A 26,028-nucleotide genomic window follows, 5' to 3' on the forward strand; every position below is an offset into this window, starting at 1 on the left:
CCACGATGCCTGGAAACTTCCACTCATTAGTGGGGAATATTTACACCTCTTCAGTGAGAGGATTCACCGGCCGCCAGTAGATGCGCTCTCTGCCATTTATTTGGATAGAGACGCACAGTCATACAAAAAACTCCAATTATGCAATCACGTTCAGTTAGTTCATTGGCTCACGCTTACTCTTCTTGCCAGCCATCGGGCGTTTCTTGCATCAGCGTTTCTGAAGGCATGATTAACAATCACATTTTACCAAACATTTGATTGAAATAGAAAAAAATTAGAATACAAGAAAAAAACAATGCCTCATGACACGTTTCTCACCAGAGCCCTTGTTTACGGACTGGCAAACTGCTTGTTTGCCTGCCGGAGCCGCTGTGCCTGACAGGTCTGACGCTGCCGGGCGCAGCAGTCACGGTAGGCAAGCCTGTCACAGAAGCACTGGCACGGTTGGCAACAGTGCCAGTGCGTCCGTGTCCCCACTCCCAGAGGAATGGGGACTAACAAATGTACTAGTGCCTGACTTCCCAGCCACCGGACTCGTAATACGCAAGTGGCCCCGGGAAGTCAGGCACCGGTACATTTTTACAGATTCGGTGGCAACCCCCTGGTAGCACCGGCAGGATTACCGCTGGACCCGTAATGAGGCCCAATGTCAACCTTACTTTTTATACAGCATGTGTAAGCAGAGGAGAGAGTTCCTACCACTAAAGTAACCTACTGAGTTACTTGTCAAAGGGCAGGCATTGCACACGTGCTGTTAAAACATGATCAGAAGATCGGTACCCACCCACCTTGTTGCAGCTGTTTCGCTGCATTGAGTAAAACTAGCATTTTTTGCAGCATTTTATTTTCAGGTGGTGGGGTAAGAGAACACAAATAATGATATTTTGGGTACTTGGGGTGTGGTTAAAAAAAAAGGGCAAAGATCTCTGACCTTGTGAGGCACTGGGGTTATATTGGCCTCAGTGCCATGTAACTAATGTGTTTCCTCAATTTATTGTCAATTAGCAATAGCAAAGTATCACAGAAGATCAGAATAGAACGGTTTTCATGACCTAAATTGATCTCCAGCATCGTTGTCATGCAATAAATGTGTTACTTAATAGACATCCATAAACCGTCATTCAAGAAGGTGCCGATGTGGGACTCGAACGGCTCATATCAGACGCGTGACTCCGCATCTTCGCTGTGTGTACACTGGAGTAGTAGCATGCGAAATCAGCAGACGGGTCAGAAAGACAAATACTGTTTTGTGGTCATATTAATGTAGTCTTAATAGGCAACAACATGATGCAGACGAAATATACTCAGTAATTAATATTGTTAGGCAGACTATCTCATATAGTACAATGCATTGCAATGCACACATTACCTTGAAAAACATAGAAGAAGGACCGTTGACTGAAAGACTATAGATAGGCTCACAAAATGTGGAGTCCCCTCTATAATATATTTACAAACAAAATGATGTTAATAGTGAAAGGATATTAATGTTAGTATACACAAAGTCCATGACCTTTATTTGGGTGTCACACAGAGGTGATAAATCCAGTCGCACAACATTTTCATCATCTCTTTCTTTGTGGCAGGGAAATGGGTTTTATGTCAATCAATCTAATCTCCTGAGAAACTCCCACTTATGTTTACGCGTGACATAGAACACTTGACTGCTATGGTCCTCATTTAAAGTTTACATGGTTTCTTTCTTGTACTTTTCTGTTTTTCCTTTTTTTTTAGTATTCAGCAAACCGGTTAGTTAAATGTGATTGTTTACTCCCATACACTAAATAAAGACATACCCTTGAGTAGGTGTGCTTAACTATATAAATAATGACTAGGTGTGCTTAAATATATAAATAATGACTAGGTGTGCTTAACTATATAAATAATGACTTAGAATAGTGAATAAGGATCTGCACATGTCACGACTCAAGTTGACTTTCTGTTGTGCCTTCTTCGTTGATTTCCATTCGCTCGACTGCATAATGTGAACATGAAGTCTGTGCTGTAATCAACTATCGACCTTGAGGAAGCGCTCTGTTGCATGAACCAAGGGTCAGCTGGAAAACTGCGTTTACATGAGAATAACTAACTGAACAGGACCCTGTAATGTTTTTTTGGGAGGAAAAGTAACCTCTATATTAGCTAATGTGTGAACGTATAACTTACATGGTCTTAACTGTTTTAATTAGATAAACAGTACCAGTGTGTCAGATTAACACAATCCCCACTGTCCCTTCTAGGTTGTCCTTCCCGCCAATTACACTAGCTGCATTTCATTCCCTCTTCTGTGGTCTTGTTTTAAGTTATCATGACCTCATTAGCAGGAAAGATGCTAATGAGATTAATGATACCTTAAACAAGGTTGCAGTAATTGCTAACCCTAATTACAATTCTCCCCTCAATCTGATTCTGGGTTATGCATCTTTTTCACAGTATTGAACCCTTTCTAATGGTTTATCAAATGTTTCAATAAAAGTGTACTATAAGCACAAATAATTCAATGAAATATAATTGTTGGCACTGGTGTCTATATGAATGAAACCAAGTGCCGAAATCAGAAATCGAAGGACGCAGGAGCTGGTTATACTCCCCAGTGGATTATTGCACTCTTCACGTCCTTATTTATTTCAACCTGCTGCTAGGATATCTAACAAAGTTGGCAAAAATACTATCTATCTGTAAATTATCAAACATCAAGTTGACACAATGCATGTGTTTTATCTACTCAAGTTTACAGATACCAGTTTGGATTTCATATATACCACCATATATCGCTCAGATGATTCAATATCACAGGCAATTCCTTTTGAGGGTGTACATAGATCACCCATTTGTGGCTCAGCATTCGCATTCAACCTCAAACTATCCAAATGTCTGGAGGCGAGTGTTGAGGGTCCATCGAGGCCAATGTCAAAACCGCCTGTCTGTTTGGTAGGGGGGGTTCTGGATGCTCCCCGGCTGCTTCATTCGATTGGAGTCCTCTTCGATGCTTGCGTTAGCGACAGTCTGCAAGCTTATGTTGAAGCACATCTCCGCTCGATCCACAGGCTTCTCCTTTACACATTTTCTCTTGTAAACCTGAAATGCTGGATGAGAAGAAAATAGGGAAAGTAACTATGTGGGAGTTGCCTTTTTTCGGAAGCATTCAAGCACACATGATCCTAAATCGTACTGTTGTGCTTCTGGTAGAATTAAAAGTTGGGACTATAGCTGCCTTCAGAGAGTTCAAACCTGCATGTCCTCTGATTTTTAAACTCTGTGAACTAGAAAACCTTTTTGTTGCAGGTTGGATCAAATCAGGCACAATCTGCTATAAGCACAGTTTTAAAATCGTATGGCAAGACTGTAGGCCTGTGTGATTTTCACATCCGTCCTTAATATTACCACGCCTCAAGAGCAATAAATGAAAGATTGTTTGGAAAAAATTTGCTCCCCCACCCCGCCTTCCCAAATTCCTTTCACTCACGCATCCCTCCATCTAGCCTTGACTCAAGACATGATGCTTAGCTTGATATTTGACACGGTTTCGTTTTGATGTGTTAATACCCCAATGCCCTAGGGTTGTTTGCGCGCTTTAATAAGTGAGATAGCAGGGCGCTCGAGAGTCCAGCCAAAATGGCCGCAAGCCTGTGAGCTCTCCGATACCCTGATAAATCCATCAAATATTAGGAGCTCCCCCTGCAGTGTTTTGACCCCGTGTGAGGGGTATGTCTACATGAAGGCACTGTTCTCAAGCCAGTGATGTTCGGAGGCACCAGGGGCCGGGAAAGACCGTCTGTGGAGGATTGGGCCTCTCCCGCAGACTGCAGCTGTGAGCTGACACACCAGCAGAGGATACGAGCGCACCAGAGCCTGGGAAGCGGCCCTCACCGTATGAATCGGGCCGGGAGACCGGCGCAGCATTTTTGGAAACCCCGCACCTGGAGGATATGCTGAGTGCGGAGAACGACGTGGGGAAAGCACGGATCTCTAACGACTGCCCGGGCGGGAGGGAGTGAGTGGAACTCCTCCCTCATCTGCGCAGCCAGTGCATGACAGAACAGGAAGGCAACTTGGAACTTGCCAGCGGGTGCACCTGGGCCTGCCCCCGGACGGAGGGGGAAGGAAGTCGGTGTAATCCTCCCCTCCATACTATGCGGCCTTACTCCAGCAGAGCACCCCCACAGACACTAAGGCCGCAGTCGTCGATCGTCTGAGGATCCTTCGGGCACGGAGACCCGACTCCCGACCCCCACCTACCTTGGAACTCCTCCTAAACAGCTGGCGCACGACGACACAGAAAGGCACCGCAGACATTGCCAGCGGGCGCACCCGTGCTTGCCCCTGGATGGATGGGAAAAGAGGTGGGTGTAATCCTCTCCTCTACATTGCGCGGTCCTGCCCCATTGATGCACACCCACAGACACTAAGGCTGCAGTCAGAGATCGTCTGGGGATCCTTTGAGCACGGAGACCCGGCCTCCGACCTCACCCTGCCTTGGTACCCATGGCTCGAGCAGGGGTACCGTGGAACCGCAGGTGACAGGAGATCCAAGGCGGACACGGCGAACAACCGGAGGGCTGCAGCATCTAGGTGATACAGAGACGCTGCGAGGGGTGAGGACACACTATTCCGCACGAGAGGACACCCGTGACTGCGGGTGGGAAGGTGGTGCCCCACGGGGTGCAGAGGAACAACAGCGCGGCTCATGTAGTCGTGAGGGACGGAATTGATCATGGTCTGTAGGCATATCTGACTGCGGGTGGGTCTGTGTGTACTCTAGCCTCAGCTGGGAGTAGGATTACAATATTCGCCTCCACATAGCGTCTCCCCGAAATCAGAGGGGGCCTCCATGGAAGAGCGATTCAGGAACACTGCCTGGCTCCACGACTGAAGGACAGAGGGAGGCACTGGAATGTGACCCCCCGGCAGTGCAGCAACTGAGCGGGACCGGGTGCAGCCCAAGCAACATAGCCCGATCCACTACATTATGAGTAACACACAACACATTGGCCCAACTCACCATACGGCCCTGTGCGGAGAGGAGGGTGCGGATTCAACACAACTGGCTGACACATTTCCAACATCACAGCACAGCTGACATGGGTCTGACACTGCAGTAACATCAGGCCTGTGTCACTTGGAGGTCAGACTCCTACGGATCACCCCTTGCGGAGTACGAGGCAGAGACACCCGTTCAGCAAAAAGGGGATGTCCAAATCTGGCAAAGGAGGCAGAAAACAACAGCCTAAGCTGTGGTTTGACAGTCTGGCTCCAGCAAAGACCGCTGAACCTATGGAGCAGCCCCGGCGACGCAGTCCCCGCCCACGGTTGACCCCTCGGGAGCCTTCCAGGATATAAAAATAATGTTCAACCAGCTACAGTCCAATATACAGGCTCTGGATGGAAAAATGAACACCCTAACTTGCAAGATCAACCACATGCAGGTGAGGCTAGACAAACATGGTGAACGGCTGGACGAAGTGGAGGGAAGGGTGTCGACTGTCGAAGATGAGTCCAACTCCCTTGTTAGAGATATGACGTTGGTGAAAAGGGCATTGAAAGAATTGACGGACAAGCAGGACGACTTGGAATCATGTGCCAGAAGCAACAATCTACGAATAGTCGGCGTGATGGAAACAGTAGAACAGAGAAACATGGAACCTCTGGTGGTGGCTATGCTCATGGAGGCTCTCGGCCCAGAGGGCTTCTCAGATATGTGGAGAGAGTGCATTGAGTGCCTTTGGGAAAGAAACCATTCCCTGGGGCGCCCCCTCAGCCGATCATGAATGAAACTACTGGGATCGGGATACTGCCCTCCGCAAAGCATGTGAAAAGGGAACAGTGACTAACAGAGGGAATAACATCAGAATCTTCCCTGACTTCTCAGACAAAGTCCAAGCATCAAGGAGAACATTTTTAGAAGTAAAGAAGCAACTACGTCATCAAGGGATTCGTTATGCTATTTTGTTCCCGGAAAGGCTTCAAATAGAGCATGATGGCAAAGCAGTGTTCTTCCATACTCCGGAAGAGGCCTCCAACTTCTTGGAAATGCAGCCGAGACAGCCCCAGCAGTGAGGGAACAATGAATAATAAAGAATCCGTTGCACCATATCCTTTAAAGCTACCGCTGGTTACTTGTAATACAGCGTGGGGGGAGCAACACTTCTCATGGGTGTGGGGGGTTGGTTGGGCTCTGAGCGGCTCCTCAGGCGGAAGCTACAAGGAGGTCTGATGTGCAGATCTCAGTTTGGAAGTTGTGGGGTTCAGCAAGAGGGAGGGGGTGGGGACACATGTTCACTGACAAGTTGGGGTTGTTGGTGGGGGTGGGGGGTGGGTTTTGACACACTCAATTCTAAAGATGCTCTGCCAAACCGACTCGGAATAGTGGGTCGATATGCGGGCTGTAAAATCACTAGATTAATGTATGGCATCACTTAAATTTTGCACGTGGAATGTCAGAGGGTTGAAATGCCCCATAAAACGCTGCAAGATACTGCTGTATATGCAGAGACACAAGGTTGAAATAGCATTTCTACAGGACACACTTAACAAGGGACAATGAAACTACCTTTGGAAATACATGGGACTGTCACAGATATTTTTCGTCCTACTCCACATACGCCAGGGGGATTAGCATGCTGGTACACCACAAGGTCGGGTTCCATCAGACCACAGTGATAAAGGATGAAGGAGGTAGAGGCCTTATAGTGCAGGGCACCATACATGGGAACCTGTATACATTAATTAACTACTATGGACCCAATAAGGATACAGTAGATACCCTTGATTGGATAGATTGGCAGATTGAAGGTTTATCGAATGGGGAGGTGATTTGGGCTGGGGATTTCAATGCTGTGATGCAACCTGAATAGGACAGATCCAGAGGTGTACAGGGGGGGTGGGGATAAAGGGACGTATCGTTTGCAAGATGTGACACTCCTGTGGGACGTCGCCGATGTGTGGAGGGTGAGACACCCAGGGACACGGCAGTATACTTGTCACTCCGACACCCACGGATGGGCATTGAGCCTAGATTTTTTTCTCATTTTGCAATCACTGTTGGGCAGGGTCAGGAAGGTCGAGATCCTTGCTCCCACCCTTTTGGACCATGCGCCAGTGTTTCTCGAGCTGGGATTAAAAGGTCGTGCTATGGGGGAGATCCCATGGCGCTTCAAGAGTAAAGGCCTTTCGGACACAGTATTTAGGGATGGCTTGACAGCAGCGCTCAATACCTTCCTCTACCTAAATGTGGGCTCAGTGCAGTCTCCAGGGATACTCTGAGAAAGCTTGAAATGCGTGATAAGGGGTGAATGCATATCTAAGGAAGCAGGCATTCTTAAACTAATTAGGAAGGAACTAGCATGCAGGGAGGATATCCTACAAAAGCTGCAGGTGTCTAACTCGGCTCTGTCGAACCAAACTCTGGATGAGATCCTTAACCGACAGGATTTCCAAACACTAGCGCTAAGGGAAGTTAAGTTTATGAGAAATGTGACTAATATACGGGAATATGGGGAAGGCAATAAACCTGGCCGAACCTTGGCACGGGCGACTAAAATGGATAATCTCACAGGTAGAATCCAAGCGATAGCGGATGAGCATGGGAATAACAGATTTGAGGACATGAAGAAAGTTCAGCAGTTCTTCCGGTTCTACAGCCGCCTATACTCCTCGAATCTACATGCATGCCGTGCAGACATTGAGGACTATTTAGATCGGGTTGCATTACACTGGTGCACAGACGCCCAGAGGGAACACCTGAATTGTCCATTGTCGTTAGACGAGGTACTGGACGCAATTAAATCTCTGCCGAACGGGAAATCACCGGGGCCCGACAGGTTCACGGCGGAATTTTACAAATATTTTATGAACTCTTTGGGACCTCACCTGCTAGAGATGTACCGGGACAGTTTAGAAGCAGGAACCCTGCCAGACTCACTGCGAGAGGCAATGGTGGTGGTGTTGGAAACCTGATAAGCCAGGTAATGAATGCTCCTCATACCGCCCAATCTCATTAATCAATATTGACAATAAGATCCTAGCGAAAATCCTGGCCTCACGATTATCGCCCATTATACCAGAGATGGTATTGGCGGACCAGGCGGGCTTCATCCCAGGCCGCTCTACCTCAATGGCCTCAGGAGAATGTTTGGGCTACTGGCAGCAGTACCCCCCGAGAACTTGCTGGTGGCTGCCCTACTAGACACCACCAAAGCGTTTGACTCGGTTGAATGGCCGTTTGTTTTCTGTACTTCACCGCATGGGAATGGGGGCCCACTACATAAATATGGTGAAATTGTTGTATACACAGCCGACGGTGAGGGTGAATGGTAAACTAACGCCGACGATCCCACTAGAAAGGGGGATGCGACAGGGATGCCCCCTGTCGCCCCGACTTTTCGCTTTGGTGATTGAGGCATTTGCTGAAAGGGTCAGGGACGCAAATTTACACCGGGGGATCCAACTATATAACCACATATTAATAATTTTATTGTATGCCGACGATATGGTACTGTTTATTAAAGACCCTGGGGTGAACCTGGATCCGCTGATGAGAGAGGTTCAGGGATTCAGGGAAGTGTCGGGGCTGTGGGTAAACACGTCAAAATCATTGCTTTTCCCACTAACAGAAGTAATGGCCCAATTTCAAGACACATAGGGATTCCAGTGGCACATGACTTAAACATGCTTCCTAGGTATCTCTATCGCAAGGGACCCGCTGGTGGTGTATCATAGTAACTACATTAAGGCTCTGAATATTGTTAAGATGAAGCTGCGTTCCAGGTTCCTCTATATCTTCCTGAATGCCCCAGTGGCGGTTCCCGGGGACTACTTTCATAGCGTGAAAGCTGCAATAGTACAATTCATATGGGCAGGTAAGCCGGCCAGAGTTTCGTGGGAGAAGTTGGTGGCTCCTGTGACAGAAGGGGGTCTAGCTCTACCTGAGTTTGAGGCATACTATGAGGTGGTACAGGCTGCAACATGACAGGAGCCATATAGCGGTGGAAAGAGCGGTAGCTGCAGCCAATCTGCTTAGGTCAATCATCTTGCTGGCCCTGAGCCGCATACACTTCCCAAAGAACCTGGTGGAGGTAACGTGCAGGGCCTGGATTAAACTAGAACAGAAGGGGAAGGGTGGAGTTCTCTACTCACCCCAACTCCCAGTTATACATACACTGGGAATACCTATTAATAGCGAGAAATGCTTTGTAGATATGACAAAAAAATTGGGAATCACATGCTTTGGAGATCTGTTTCCTGAAGGGCGGTTTGTGACCCTTGAGGAATTGAGGAGGAGGGTGACATTATCAGCCCTAGATGTATTTCTATACTTTAGGCTCAAGGTGAGTCTACGCTTGGTGTTTAGCACCTTCTCTGAACAACCGCCGATATCCCCTATTTGGCTAAGACACTTAAAGGCCTGTTGGGACGACGTCTGACCACGGGGTTATATTCGATGTTTATCCAATCCAGGGGCATGGGAGCACCACACCCGCGGGAAAAATAGGAGAGAACATTGGGAAGGGAGATGCCGGAAGATGCTTGTAAATACTGTTTTGAGGGAATAAGGAAGCGTGCTATCAATGCCAGATTTAAACTGATTAATTTTAAATATATTCACCAATTTTATTACACACCTGCTAGAATCAAGGAATTTTTCCCGGGAGCCACAGGGAGTTGCAATAGGTGTCAATCAGAAATAGCCGATTTTCTTCACATTGCTTGGAGTTGTCCAAACATACAACAGTTTTGGGGGTGGGGTTTGAATCGATCAGTGGGATTATAGGCCAAACAACGAGACCTGACCCAATGATGGGATTGTTGGGCTACACTAAGGAGGTTCCCAGAGGAATGCGGAAATTAGTCACCCTGCTCCTCATACTGGCTAAGCGGAGAGTGGCCATGCTGTGGGGAAGGTGGAGATCTCCAAAAATGTCACCTAATATATTGTTTGAGCCTACAAATTAAGAGTGGTGTGCATCTCTACCCTCAATCTTCTTTGTTATATCCTTTGTTGCTATACCAACTTTGGAGATTGCACCCTAATACATAGAAGGAATGTCATTCTCAAAGATAGGTTCTCTCACAAATAATAGAGTGGAAACACTTGCATTTACTGAAGAAGAAGCAACCAAGATTCTCAAATTAATCAAAAGTACTGAACAGGAACTAGGAGCAACAGCTAAACCTGAAGAATTGGTATATCAATTGGAGAGACTGATTAAATGAGAAATTAGCCAGAGACTGCATGCTACAACACTGTCACAATACTATAAATCCCAACAGACCCCACAGGGACTGAGAATTGATTTGGAACCAACTTTCTGCAAGGAAAACCCCGAATATGTCAAGCGATGGATATTGATCCTAAATAAATGCTCATTAGATCTCACAATCCTAACAATTGAAGAGCTATCCAAATCTCTCACCTCAATAGAAGTAGATCTGGAGAGTACTAAAAAATCCTTAACAGCGTTTATGACCAAGGAGGAACTGACATCACTTCTCACCGAAGTCGATGCTAAAATGGAAACATATAAAAAAGAAATAGAATCCCAAAAAATCTGAGAATTTAGGAGACACACTTTAGATTAAAAAATTGAAGTTGTTTATAAATGGAAAGATTATTACCAACAGAAAGATAATCAAAGAGGTACTAGACCAGCATGGAATAAGAATAGGAAAACTCCAAATACAACTCCAAATTCGGCACCCACATCTTCGGATGTGTGAAGCAGGGAAACTGAGAATATTGAGGCCACCATTGAGATTGTACCAGAAGAATGAAGTGAAAGTAGAGGCAGCATTCAGACTCCAAGTACTTCGAAAACAGCTATAGAAACGACAACAACCACTTATTTTTTTTTAAGCAGAATAAGACACGAAGCGGGAAAAAGAAAAAACACAAGGAAAGTGAATCATCCAACAAAGAAAATCTAGTGGTGAATATTTCAAGCAGCTATAGACTGTCTAAATTCGAATTTGAGACATTGCAAAAAGGAATTTCCTTCGTTCCCCAATACAACACCACCTTGTTGAAGGAGAAGATCGCATTCTTCAAACTCATGAGGAAAATGAAAATAAAACTTTTCTTTGTTACAATTGACGTTCCAGAAACTACTCAACAATCGGAATATCTAGAGATGAAACCAAAAAGTACATTTTCACCACCTATTCAGAATTCCGTGTTAGAGGCCGTTCAGAAACTGGTACTTAAAGATTTAAAGAAAATTAAATTCCAAAACAGAAAAAGGGGCAATTTAACACATAGGGAAAAACAAATTCTTGATCAACTGTGGTAGAATCCGGACATTACCCTAAAACCCGCCGATAAAGGGGGTGCCCTTGTGATAATGGACATTGTCAAATACAAGATGGAAATATTGAGACAACTGAATGATCAAGACACATATCTAGAAATTTTCCAGGATCCCACAGACCAAGTTTGAGAGATCATTAAACAGACTTTGGATGAAGCAGAAAACTCAGAAATTATTACTCACAAAACCAAAGCATTCTTAACCAATTTACATCCAATAATGCTGGTTATCTATGTATTACCTAAAATACATAAGAACCTGTCAGATCCTCCAGGACGACCCATCATTGCGGCCAATAACAGCTTATTGGAACCGATCGCACAATACATAGACAAGGTTATTCAACCGCTCACACGCAAATGTACGACTTACATACAAGATACTAATGACTTTTTGAGAAGACTGGAGTTCATAACATTCAACCCTGAAACTGATTTTTTGTTCACCATGGACGTAATTGGCTTGTACACTAATATCACCCATCAAGCAGGACTAGAGGCTATGGAATGGATGCTGTTGAATACGGGCGAAACAGTTAAGAGTGACCATCTTTTCATTATGAAACTGCTAAGCATAGTTCTAAAAAATAACTTCTTCTCCTTTGAAGATCGATACTTCATTCAAATATCAGGTACCTCGATGGGTGCAGCCATGGCACCGAGTTACGCTAATACCTATATGGCGTACTTAGAAGAGACGAGAGTGATCACCAATCCAAGATTGAACAACAAACTGAAGTGTTTAACAAGATTTATAGACAATCTTTTCGGAATCTGTAAGGGTATCGAAGAGAAATGAAGGAATTTTTTGAGTGTATGAATCAGCTGGCACCACGGATCAAATTTACACACAAAATAAGTAAAACCAGCATTGAATTCTTAGATGTTAAGATCTATTGGAAGAATGAGCCACAAGCTTCCATCCAAAGAAAACCATAACCAGTATTCCACTCAGTCAGTTTTTAAGATACAGAAGGATAATTTCAGAAGAGGAAAACTTTGTGGTCAAATCCGCAGAATTAAAGGAGAAATTCATCAGGAGAGGCTATAGCAAACAAGTTCTGTCAGAACATTACACAACTGTGAGCAACATTTCCAGAACAGAAGCCTTCAAACCGAAAGAGAAAACCAAGGACACAGATGTGGTATATGTCACCACCTTTTCACAACAGAGCAGTAAAATCAAGAACATCATCAAGAAAAATTGGAGTGTGTTGGCACTTGACCCCACATTAGAGAATCTGTTCCCCACTCCATTGCTTTTTGCACACAGTAAAAGTAGGTCATTGAAAGACAATTTGATCTAATCAGATTTCACTCAGAAAAGTAAATTCAAGAAACAATACAAGGGCACCTTACCGTGCAACAATTGCAACTGCTGCAATAATATACTGAAGGGCAATTCCATCTGCCATCTGTATAATGGACGAAATATCACATTAGCCCATACATCAACGTGCGACATGAAGAATGTAATATATGGTATTAAGTGCCCTTGTGGCATGTACTATGTCGGACTAACTAGCAGGAAAGTGAAATTGGACACTATGCACCCCTGGGGAATGAACATCGATTGGGATTTGAACTGTTACTTATGAGGATTGAACATCTTTTTTATGTGTAATGTTGTGATTATGAACTGATCACCTCACCAGTATTTACATATGGGGTAACGCATCAAGATTGAGTTGTTATATTCAAAGTGATGAACGTATGGTATACAGGTACTTATAGGATTAAGTATTCACCTTAGTGTCATAATTGGTACCAACATAAATTAAAACACACATGGGGCTTTTCTGCAATGTGGGATCAATGCTATACTGATATTAATTACATGTACCACACTCTTTGAAATGTGTACATGTTAAACGAAACATGTAGTCTGTATCATTCTGTGAACCATGTGCATGACAACAAAAAATGATAGATATGTAGATACTTAGTTCCACCAATAATATATTTTTTGAACATTAATTACGCATAGTAGCTCACGCTAAACAACATCAGAAGCCCAGCCTTAGGTCAGGGTACCTTGTCTGCTACATAATGTCTAGTGACAGAGGTACCATTCCAAAATGGTGCCCGCATCACAGACGCTATTGAAATAGTAAAAGACTCCCCCAGAAGCCCTCTGTTGCTTAGCGAACGACTCTGGAGTGAGAAAGCAACTCCGTGGAGCAGAGTTTCCCTCGCGCAGTAGTGACAGAGAGAAGGTAAACCATACTAACTTTATAGCACACGTTAAGGAATAGAGACAGCATTTATATTTGCAGCGAATGATAGATCATCCATTTTTTACAATAGGAGAGGCAGCAGAACTATGAGAACTCAGATCCTTGTCACGGAAACACGCTAGATGTAAACAGTCATCGTTGCTACGTGCACGGAATTCGCACACAGATATGTGAAAACATAGACCTCTAATACCACACAGAGTACATTGAGCCAAACGAGATTCACCTATTAGTAAAAAACACATTGTATATGTTTTCAGGACAGTGTCCTCCTATCACACAACGAGGATTGAAACTCATCACGAATACTCGATCGTCCTCAAGCGTAAATTGCCTACTATGCAGCTGGGGTAAGCCTCCTTTACGCATACAAAAATACATCAGTAGCTAGTCTGAATTTTGAAGCTGTGCAGGGGAACCCAGCACTTTTTTGGCATGGGATCCCCCTCCACAGCGCACTTTATATCTAAAATGACATTGTAGAAATGTATATATATATTTTGCAGTGACTCGAAGACTGATTCAAAGGTTAGTGTGTTCAGGCACCTTTTTACAACTCAGTACACCATTGAGTGGTATAGTAAAGGATAGTACTGATACAGCTTCTTTTATATTTTTTGCAGGAAATCAGAAAGGAACAAACCCAATATTTAAACCTGAAGAAGGGCAGGAAGTGCCCGAAATGCATAGTTATAGATAGGACATAAGAGACAGAAGTGGTCACCAATATTTAGTTACTCACCCCTATCAAAATCTTGGGTTTTTTGATGAATGGAAATTTAAAGTTATGTACTCATGTAACAAAAGCATTTAACGGAAGAGTGATTCTTTCTAATTAAAACTCTCTGTCAAAGAATGTAATGTTATGATTTGTCTAACCATGTGTATGATGATGTAAAAATACACTGGTATACTTCAAAAGAAAAGGTATATAAACTATAATACTTTAATTTAAAGTTTGAATTATTTATGTGGTAAATTATTTAATCTCCCTACTGGGCTTCTAAGAAAAATTGCAATTATTTGCATATTGCTGTGCCCCAGTTTATTAATCGTGGTTGCTTGCGGTGAATCTCCCCATTTGTATTGTTTTGTTCAAGTAAAGATAGCACTTTACTAACTGGGCGCACCTAGAAATAATATTGAACAGGTACTCTTAGTCGCCTAATACATTGTTTGAGCCTACAAATTAAGAGTGGTGTGCATCTCTACCCCGATCTTCTGAAGTAGCACAGCTCCCAGCCCCACAGGGCTGGCATCCACGACCAGCTCAGACTCCTTCCCCTGTTCAAAGAATGCCATAGTCTCATCTCCCGTGAGGGTGGCCTTTATGGTGTCGAACGCGTCTGTTCGGTGTCCAACTAGATCCATGTGGTGTCTTTCTTCTTAAGTGCCCAGAGAGGTTCCGAGAGAGAAGCCAGGTTTTGGATGAACCTCCCACAGTACCGTACCAGGCCGAGGAAGCTTCGCACTTCTCAGGCATTCTCCAGGGGGCTTTGCATCTCGAATGTCTCTCACCTTTTGGGGATCAGGGGATATGCCGTTGGAGTGAAAAATGAAGCCAAAGAATTCTATACTGTCTTTGAGAAATTCACATTTCTCGAAATGTAGAGTCAAACCTAAGTCTCTGATTCTCTCTAGTGCCTTCTCCTGCTGGGCCATGTGTTCTGTCTCCGATGCTGCATACACCTATATTTCGTCACTTAGATTGATTACACCACCCAAGCCAGTGAGGGCACCCCTGATGACATTTTGGAGCACCTCTGCTGCTGAGGAGACCCCAAAGCTTAGACATTTGTACATGTACAGTCCAATGTGTGCTATAAATGTGGTTATATAGCGTGAGTCTGGGTGCAACTCAAGTTGGTAATATCCGGAGCGCAAGTCGAGCTTGGATAATACCCTGGCTCTCTGCAGCTCACCCACCTCGACTTCCAGTGTTGGCATGAGGTGACATTCCCGCTTTATGGCGAGGTTGGGTAACCTCATGTCCACGCAGAGGCCTACTGAGCAAAGCTGTTTGGGTTTAGCTGCAACTACAATAGGGGATACCCACGGGGTCGGACCATCTATACTTTGCAGCTCTCCTTCCACTTGCGCACGGAGGTGGAAGGGTATGCACCTGTGTTTCAGTGCAGTTGGGCGCACCGTCTCATCAATGTCTAGCTTGATGGGTTCCCCTTTTAACTTCCCAACTCCTTGAAAGATGTCAGCAAACTTGTCAACAAGGTCTTTGATGTCCGTTTCATACACTGAGAGCGCAAAGTGTACAATGTCTAACACCTCAGATGCAGCACAACTCAGGAGTGAGTGGGGGCTCGCATCCGTCACAAAGAATCTCGCTCGGATGTTGTTGGCGTGAGTGACTCGAGCTACAAACAGAGCTACAAACAGAGCGGAAGTGGACAGGCCCCTCCAAATGAGTACATTTTTGCCTTTGTTTCTCCCAATACTGGTGTTCCAGGGAGTGACTTGTGTCACCAGTACACATACTGATGCGGCTGTGCCACCTCTGACTACTGCCTTCTTTGATCGCCTCACTCACAGTTGTTCCTACCGGACTCAAGATTTGACCCTCCAGGGAGGACCACGCAGTCTCCTTTTCCCCTCCTCCCCTCCTCCCCTCTCCCCACCACAGAGGACCTCCATCTTACCAGCCCTCCACAAGGTTAGTTAGAATGATGCTGGTCTCTCGCAAATATAACATGCTAAAAATGTTTGCATTTTTATGTCATGACCTTTGTTTATATGTATGGATGTTTTTAACCCACTGCACTCTAATACACAGTTCTTGAATGTCCCACATTTAGGGAAACCTGCTCTTTTGGCCCTAGAAGAAGGCTCCTATCCAGTCGAGCCGAAACGTCAGCAGACGCTGCACCCTTCTGGTGCCCTTTAAAGTCCGCCCCAAGTAACATCTAACCTTAGATCCAGACGTCGACCTACCTTTAGGTTATCCTTCAAGCCAGACAGGAAGAAACCTCCCTACAAGCCTTTGGATCACACACTTGTGTTGCCCTTTCTATTTTAGCCAAATCACTTTGCTACTGTTGATACAATGCACTTGTACAAAATGTGATACTGGTGTTGATTTCTTCTCTGTACGTTTATTGTATGTGAAACAAACCACTTAATATCTGCCATTGGATCACACCAATCTTATTTGTTTGTTGGATATCTTACTACTGCTGAATTGATTTACAGCCAGATTATAACAATTGCTTATACTTAACTGAATGTAATTACATTTTCATGTTTTGCTGTATTGTCTAACAGCTATATGTCAATAATGGTTTACACAAATTATACACAAAATATGGCCCGATTGACAATTGCAACATACATACCTGAATGTGAACCAATAGCCAAATAAAAAACGCCATTACAACTTAACTGCTTAAAATGTATTTTCCCAGTTCAGCATCTCGGTGGTGTTATGAGTATTCCACCCCACTGGGTTATCACAAAGGTAACATTATTTGTGCATATATTAAGTGCGCATATTGAAATTTGAGGGTTGGACACCCCCCTGTTTATACGTATGTTCTAGCCCATTGTCCTCCCCGTTTTAGGGCTGTCCCTCTAGTTACTATACGCCTGTGTCACTCAGCACTGGAGTCAGAGTCTTGCAGATCTTAACCACACATGTGGGCTGCCTCCTTTTCTTTTTTTTCGAGTCAATGTTCGATATGAAGAACACCTCCTCATCCTCCTGTTCTTCAGCAATGTCCAGTTCTTGGAGCTCCTGTTCCACCATAACTACATTTCTCTGTTTGCACTGTCCTGCACTGGTCTCCCTACACAGGCCTATCGGAATCGCAGTTGGGGCAGCAGCCCGGCACATTCTGGCAAAGTGTCCTGCAGCCCTGCAGTGCCCGCACATTCTCCCTTTTGCTGGACAGTCACTGGAGTGTGGAAGATCGTAACTGCACTTCGAACAGGGCTGCAATGTATCAGTCTTCTTCTGGGACCACCAGGGACTTGACGGGCTGGCGTTCGCTGATCATCCTGTCGCACATACCTCCTCACCATTCACAGATTTGACTGCAGCATCCATTTTGGTGGCTTGGCTGTCGGCCAGCTCATAGGACCTCCCCATGTCAAGAATTTGTGTTTGCGTAAGCCCCGGTTCCCTGAGTACCTGTCGACTTAGCTTCCTTGAGCTACATCCTTGTAGAATCTGGTTTTGGACCATCCCCATTTCATTTTCCCAATGACACGTGGTGGCCAGGTGACGTAGCCGTCCACAGAACTGGTCCATTGACTTGTTTTCGCGTTGCTTTTTGCTACACATTACAAAGCGTTCAAAGTCTTGTTTAGCAATAGGTAGGAAATGTTCCTTGAGTGCATCCTTCACCGCCTGACATGAGTCAGCAGTGGGGTTTAGAGACTCAGAGATGCGGTGTACCTCAGATCCCGCAGTGTACAGCAGCGTTGCCACTTTTGCTTCATCGTCCCTTTCTCCCGTAGCCTTAAAATACATTTCTAACTTCTTGACCCACAGCAGCCATCTTGGGCCCAATTTCGAAGGTGGGCCTGATATGTCAAATTCTGGCATGGGGGCCAGCGTGCCTTGTTGCCTGGGCTCTCTCCCGACTTGCGGCGGTGCCCCAGCCCCTTGAATGTTGTCTGCAGGGTCACTCATGACCATGGACTGCACAGGCACCTATCACTCTCATGAAGGCTGCAAGTCCGCTGACATGATGGACCCTTGGGGTCACAGTGAGCTTCGATGTAAAAGTAGCAGGCAGGCACAGCGTAGGATACCTCTCTCGACTTGGCATCAGGGACAAAAGAGAAAAAAATATTGCTCTGTACTAGAGACACTGACGTATACAGTTGGTTAAATGCACACAGTGCATGCATAGTGGAAAAGTGTCTTTCTCAGTCAAAAAAAATATTTTTTTGAACAGTGAGAGCCCCACAGACCCCTCCTGGTGGCTTCTGTGGTTCTCTGGTGAGTTCTAGCCCTGGAAGGCTCGAATATTTGCAGCGGATGGTGCACGAGCACCCCACGTGTGGGCCTGCAAACATCAACAGCACAAAATGGCGGTCAGCTCCTGGCAGGCGTCAGGATGATAATGTGAATGCTGATCTTGGCGTCGGATTATGCCCCCCCTGCCCAGTGGCGCCCTCGTCACCAGTGTGATAGCTTTCAATCTGCACCCAGAACCACCTGTGAGCAGTCCAGCCCTCCTGTACTTTGAATCATACACAGGACACAGGCCTGTCTCTTACGGGTTCCCGGCGCGTCACACTTACATTTGGCTTTCCTCTAATGTGAGCAATGGGATGAGGATGAGCGACGTGGAGGTAGCAACAGTATTACTCACTGGTAATCTTCGTGACTCCTAGAGCCGCTCTGCCTTGTGACAGTACTCACAACCTGTCTCTGCCACCCGAAGAGGTGTGAAATGGTCCGTATTTGCAATATTAAGTGAGACATTTATGTGATGGGGAGGGTTATAGTCTCCTCAGAAAAGGTCGGGCGGAAGAGAATCAAATGTGTAGATCATTTAAAAAAAAAAAAAATCCCACATTACTCTTAAGAGATTTCTTACATTTTCACTTGATGAAAATTACTTGGAGGGGACTTGTTTGCACCATTTACACTGCAGAGTGCAAAAGCGAGGTTTAAAATGGTGCCAGAAGCACCTTTTTGCCTCTTATTTGCTCTCTGCAGTGCAAAATGAGTAACCACTGCTTGCCTTTTATGCATGGCAGGCTGTGTTTACAATGGAGTCCTATGGAATCTGGCTGATATATATTTTTTTTTTTTTTTTTTTTTTTTTTTTAGCTGAATTTAATCAACTTTTAAAAACAACATGTTATGTAAAAAAAAAAAAAAAAAGACAACAAGAAAGAACAACAAAGAAACACATTCAGATACATAAAATAACAAACATAATAGAAGCGTTTCTATACATAAATGAATACTGACTTAAACTGGCTTAAACTGGACTCATCTGATCATGTCCATTTACTGAGTTAAGAAATATAAAGAAAATAAAAAAAATTAAATAAAAAATGCATTTTTAATTAACTGGGATCTCTCACTTTAAAATGTTCTAAAAGGTTCACATCATGTAAAAAACGAATAACATTAATTCTGAGTGATATGTTTTTACCTTCGAGTATCATTTGCCATAATAAATCTGAAGATAAATTAACATATTCTTTAAGAGTAGATTTGAAAAATTGAGTTCGTTTCATATACAAGGAGGCGCATTCAGTAAGCAGATGTTTAAGTGTTTCCTTTTGACCAAGATCTTCACAATGTCTACAGCTATTATCAGCCAACAATCTTCGTCTCTCTAATATTTCGCGTGTTGGACAAAGATTGAATCTCAACCTAGAAAATTCAATTTGGTGTATGACTGATGGGGACTTAAGTAAATATGGTTCTACTGAAAATCTGGCTGATATTTCCTGGAGGCGAATTCCATAGGAATCTATTGGTTTTATGCCCGGATGAAAATGTCATGCTGATATATAACCAAGTGGTTTTTGATGGCAGATAGGTGAGGGGAGGGGTAAATTGAACTCCCATTCTGCCTTTAACACCTTCATCTATGCCCCAGTGACTTTTCAAAATGAGCCCCATAGTAAGGAGTTCCTGGTAGTGGAAGCGCGTACCTCTAATGAGAGTACTATGACGAGGAGGAGTAGGACTAAAAGTAATGAATATTACCAGTAAGTAATCCTCCCATTTCCGTGTGCCATTTCAGAAACGTGCCTGTGCCCTTAATGAGCTATTTGTGAACGAGCTTTTTCATTTCCATTTGCTCAGGTCTGCTTTTACCAGTGTTATTAGCCTTACACTAACTGGCACTCGCTTGCAGTTTTGGCACCGATTCCGAGTGTAATGATTTTCATTATTTTGCATATGTTTGTTTCCATTTCTCTCTAGCCACTATACAGAATCGTTCCCTTCCAACGCGTGTTATTGCATTCAGAGATACAGGAACCCAAATATTCCATATAGTGAGTGCACTTTTTCATTATTTTGGTTGAATCTGCTCATTCCTCTCATTAGCCACTAGAGGTCAGTTTAGATCTGTGAAATAACTTTCAGTAGCCAATGTACTTTTGTTTAAATAGATTCTCTACCACCCGTACATTCTACAGCTGTCACATGTAGAGCAATATTAAATATGGCATACAATGTAATGGTACATCGCTCTGCAGGGTCTAAATGCTACTCTAACATTTACTTCACAGTAAGCAATGTAGGACTATTGGCCATTAGTCTCTAGATAGTGGAGGGGTTTGCCACCTTTGTATCTAGTTCAGGTCAGGTCTATCAGAACACGGATGTATCTACTAGAATGCTTTTGTGCACTCAGGACATGTACTGCTTGCTGGGGTCTCGCATAATTTAGCATATGGCTTCGTAGTTCAACGTGTTAATTTCATAGCAAGTCGTTGTGATGTCTGAAAGAGTTACTGCAATCCAAACTATTTGCAACCAGATGTTACCTCCGGATCAGTTTGTTCTCGATGAAGTGTATTCTTAATAGTTTTATGTCTGCAGCCAACACTTCATATGCTTGTTTGCATTTAAACTTGCACTCTCTCCTCCTCCTCTGCCACTCTTAGGGCTCTTTCTCCTCCGCAGGGTGTACCTCTGATCTGTACCCCTCCCCGGAAGGTCTTTAAGGCTGGCAACCTTCTTCATATTGCCACTCTCAACTCTCGCTCTGCTGTCAAACACTCCTCTGACATCTGCCACCTCCTTGAAGAACTAAACCTTGATGTCCTTGATCTTATTGAGACTTGGTTCACAGCCAGCTCTGTCACAGGCTTTGACACTCTCCTCCCTGATGGCTACAAGATCCTCTCTGCACCCAGATCCTCCCGGTCCGGTGGGGGGGGGGGTAGCCCTGATCTTTCCTGAGTGGATTCCTGCCTCTATCATTCCCGCTCAGACCTACTCCTCTTTTGAATGCCTTGTCTGTAGGCTCTCTCTCTCTCTCTCCTACCCATTCTCTTAATGTGGCTACCATGTACCGGCCTCCTGGTCATATCACCTAATTTCTCTCTGAGTGGGCGGACCTCCCCTCCTCCCTCCTGGCCTCTACCACCCAACTCCTCCTCCTCAGTGACCACAATATCCATTTAGACTCTCCTTGTTCCTTCTCTGTACTCTTCCATGACCTCTGCAAATCCCTCTCCGTGTCCATCCTCCCCTCTGGCCTGACTCACTCTGCAGGGCACACACTCGATGTCTTGATCTCCTCTGACCCCATCCCCCCTCTCCATCCCTCTGACCACTCCTCTCTCCTGGGGCGATCATTCCCTCCTCTCCTCTCATCTCTTCCGCTGTTCCCCTCAAGCCAATCCTACCCCAACACTGCACCTACTTTCTCGGACATCAGGCCCATGAAGCGTGTGTCAATTGAGGCTTTCGCCGCCACCTTCTCCCCCCCCCTCTCTACCTATGGCTGTCTTACATCCTGACACAGCCCTGTCTCTGCTCTACTCTTCAATTACTGATAATCTTGGAGGGATTCTTGTTCATCCTCTGACAAAGTGTACTGTTGCCTGCTCCAAAGGCAATACCGACTCTCTGTCCTCACCAAGAAGAGAGTCCACATTCAAGCTTGCGTCTCTGTGGCATCTAATAACTCGGCCAAACTCTTTAAAATCTGCAAGGATCTGGCCAACCATGCTGCAATTTCTACCCATGTTGCCTCCCAGGCTCTTTGCAATGCCCTTGCCTCTCCCTTTAAAAAACCCACAACATCCTGTCCTCACTCTCCACCCTTGCCCCTCTTCTCCCCTCTCCATCTGTGCTTCCTGACCCTCCTTCAGCCACCCTCCCCTCCTTCTCGCCTTTCCTCTTCTCTCCCCTGATGAGGTTGCTAGACAAGTCCGATCTATGAAATCCTTGTCAAAACAGAGTTATCCCTGTTCCTCTAAAACCATCAAGGACCACATTGACACCCTCGTTCCGGCCCTTGCTGATTTTTGATACCACTCCTTTGCCTGAGAATCGTTCCCCTCCCCACTGAAGCACTCCCTTGGGCATCCTATTCTGAGGAAAACCCACAGCTGATCGTTCTTGTCCGGCTAACTATCGCCCAATTTCCATTACCCCCTTTCTGGGCAAACCCCTGGAAAATCTGGGCATCTCTCAGCTGAACCTTCATTCCAATTCTGTTGGTTGTCTCCATGACCACCAGTCTGGCTTCAGAGCTGCCAGAAGCACGGAAACTGCTCACCTGAACATCTGTGAAGATCTGCTCCCCAACTTTGACTCTAACATTCCCTCTGTCCTCATCCTACTCAATCTCTCTTCTGCCTTCGACACAGTCAACCATACATCCTGCTCAACCATCTCTGTGATAACCTGGGTATCACTGTTCAGGCTATGGCCTGGCTGACCTCTTTCCTCTGTGATCGACCCTCCCAGGTCCAACTTGGATCCTAACTATCATCTATCTTCCTCTCTACCTCTGGTGTTCCCCAGGGGTCTAACCTCTCGCCCTGGCTATTTCCAGTGCTATGCTGACGACACTCAACTCAATTTCAGGCTGTCCTTGGGCACCTCCTCTGCTTCTCTCATCTTTGATTGCCTAACTGCCATTCAAGATTGGTGTGTCGCCAATGATCTTTGTCTGAATGCCAGCAAGACGGAGATCCTCCTCTATGGCTGGCCTCCCTTGGCCCTCCTCTTACCCCACCTGCGAGGCTAAGAACATCAGGGTCATCTTTGACTCCACACTTTCCTTCTGCGCCCACATCTCTGATGCCTCTAAAAAGTCAAACTTCCTACTGCACCTCCTCAGAGGTACTCTTCCATTCCTTTCCTTCCCCCAGAAGCTCACTGTCTCCCAAGCTCTGGTTCTCTCTAGCTTGGACTATTGTAACAGCCTCTTTCTAAATCTACCTGCTTCAACTCTACGCCCTCTGCAACTAATCCAGGACAGGACTGCAAGACGTGTCCTTGGCCTCAAGCCCTGGGATCGTATCTCTCCAGCTTTGAAATCTCTCCATTGGCCACAAAGATTGCGAAGAAGGAACTTAACGGAATTGTTGGAGGAACACGTAGAGTGAGGTGAAAGTGAAGAAGGGAATGATCAGAAGAATGAAAGGGGATATTAACAACGGTACATGAAGAAGAGTGAGTTGCAAGAATAAGATCGAGAGAAGAACCCTGCGTGAACTCCTTAGACTCTGCTAAGGTGTCTCCAATGTATTTTTATTTATTTTTTACATTTGTAAAGTGCACTGCAGCCCGCAGGCATTGAGGCGCTGTAAGCGGTGCATAGGAAGGCTTGATTAAGGGTTACAAAAAAGCTGCCCCAGAAGAGTTCTTAGAACATACATACAGTGTTTCATATACATAGATGTATGTACATAGGTGATATGATATATGATATTATATTGCATTTATAATGCGCCTATACACAAGTGTTTCAAGGTGGATGCTGACAGAAGTTTAACAAAACACTGACAGTAGCTTGGGTGGCACAAGCATAAAGAAGATTTTCTGCAGATGCATCTTTAGAACAACAGAGCCTGCAGGTTCGTATCCGGGGTTGGGCTGCCACTTGAAGCGGAATATCAGGCCATGAACTGGTTTGAGCTTTTCACTGGTTCCAATTTCCATATTTCGTCAACTTCTGCCCCAGAGCAGCCAAAGCCTTTGATAAGATCTGGTAAAGGCTCCTGGCCACTCTCCGTGGGACACCATTCACCCTCCACCCCCGGTTACCAGCAATTCTAATATGACAGGTAATGTGCTGCCATATTAGAATTACTTTTGCAATAGCTACAACACACTCTGTGGCAATACTTGAGTGCCTGTTGTAAGGAAATATTGTTTTACTCAATGCTGTTTTGCTCTAATGCTTTTCTTGATGTTGAACAAACCGTTTTTGGATCTTTTGTCAAAAGGTATCTAACTGAATCACTACAAATAAGACCACCTTCTTGATGTTATGTGTGCAAACAGATTTTCAAAGATTTTTTTGTTGTATAATCTTTTTTATTGTGATTCGTTACTGAATTGCTTCCTGTCCTTCCAGGGCTGGGGAGGAGCTGTCCTTCCAGAGATAGGGAGGGGCTGTCCTTCCAGAGATGGGGAGGGCCTGTCCTTCCAGAGATAGGGAGGGGCTGTCCTTCCAGAGATAGGGAGGGGCTGTCTTTCCAGAAATAGGGAGGGCCTGTCCTTCAAGAGATAGGGAGGGCTGTCCTTCCAGTGATAGGGAGGAGCTGTCTGGGTTTAACTTATGCACAACGTGTGAGCTGTCCCTTAAGGGCGGGTGGATCTTCTGGATCCAGGAAGGTACCGCCTCAGCCATTAACAGCTATTTGCACTACAAAAGGGAATGGGCCTGCCTTTCTGGAGTAGGCTGAGGTATACCGATTTGTGACCTAATATTGACACCTTTAAACCATTTGGTACACTTTATGGGATGAATGTAATACACTGGTGTTTGACTAGTTTGAAGCAAATTTCAAAAGCCCTGAAACGGCACCTGTTTGCCTCGAGTTCATTTCCTGGAGTTAGGAGAGTTGAATGATTATTTTCTTGAAAAAATGTACACCTTTGCATGTTTTGGTAGGATTTCTAGGTCAGGTGTCAAATTGTGTTTGTTTAGTTTTGAAACTAGTTCTAAAACCTTGAAAATGATCTCACAATATAATAAAAGACCAGATGTATGTTTGTCCCTGTATGTTTGACCGAGCATTACTTCACCTGTTCTCACTGCTAGAGGGAGCTGTTGCCTTATGATATAGAGAAACAATGCCAATTTGCATAGCCTTTCCTGCTGTGACTGCTAGAAAAAGCAGTTGCCTTAGGATCAAGAGTGGTCCTACTGTAAACTCTGGCCTGTGTGGGTTTCTGGAGGGGCAGTCCAGATGCTGGGGGTGCTGCTTCAGGAGGGAACCGTCTATACCTCAGAGCTCTCCGCAGCTGCAAGACACAGAGCACAGAAGGAAGCTCTGGGCACGGTTCCGGCATCAGAAACAAATTAAAGTCAATAGGCCCCTGCTCTTTCACAAGGATTCTGTTAGCACACGCTCTTTCATGCCGAGTCCGGAGACCGCACATGTACCGCCAGACACCACACAAAGCCAGCTGAGCGCCCTTGCATGCACCATGAAGGGGCTGGCTGTCAGTCTGAGAAGCAGCGCCTTGGAGCGGGGGTGAGTGTGTGCAGCATTACTGCTGTCGCGGGACAAACATAAACGATGCTGGGAAAACCTGCCAGTCGCGGCCGCCTCCATTAATGACTCCAACTCTTACTCACGCCGGCTTGATAGGTGCTGAAAGGCCCAGATCATCAATGAACCTGCTATATGCCTCATTTCATAATAGCCTAAGCCCTGTGATTAATACGTTGAAGTAACAGTCAATTTCTCAGGTTAACCTCAGAGCTGGACATTCAAAGTCACCGGAAACCTGCAATTTGGCCCGTGTACACAGGCTCTTTCCCTAGTATAGGGTATATTTTGGGGGCTGTGGGTTCCATTAGT

General features: G+C 45.1%; 1 protein-coding gene across 1 annotated transcript in view; it reads right to left on the reverse strand.

Annotated features, from left to right (window-relative positions):
- Positions 1 to 974: 974 nt before the first annotated feature.
- The window catches only part of SLC10A6 (solute carrier family 10 member 6), a 151,440-nt gene continuing 126,386 nt past the window's right edge, over positions 975 to 26,028 (reverse strand). The window contains 1 exon segment of the mRNA XM_069630441.1: positions 975 to 3,086. Coding sequence (XP_069486542.1) covers positions 2,911 to 3,086 — 176 coding nt within the window. The 3' untranslated portion in view covers positions 975 to 2,910.

This window comes from Ambystoma mexicanum, chromosome 6q (assembly GCF_040938575.1).
Source record: "Ambystoma mexicanum isolate Mex_15411 chromosome 6q, UKY_AmexF1_1, whole genome shotgun sequence".
Lineage (NCBI taxonomy): Eukaryota > Metazoa > Chordata > Amphibia > Caudata > Ambystomatidae > Ambystoma > Ambystoma mexicanum.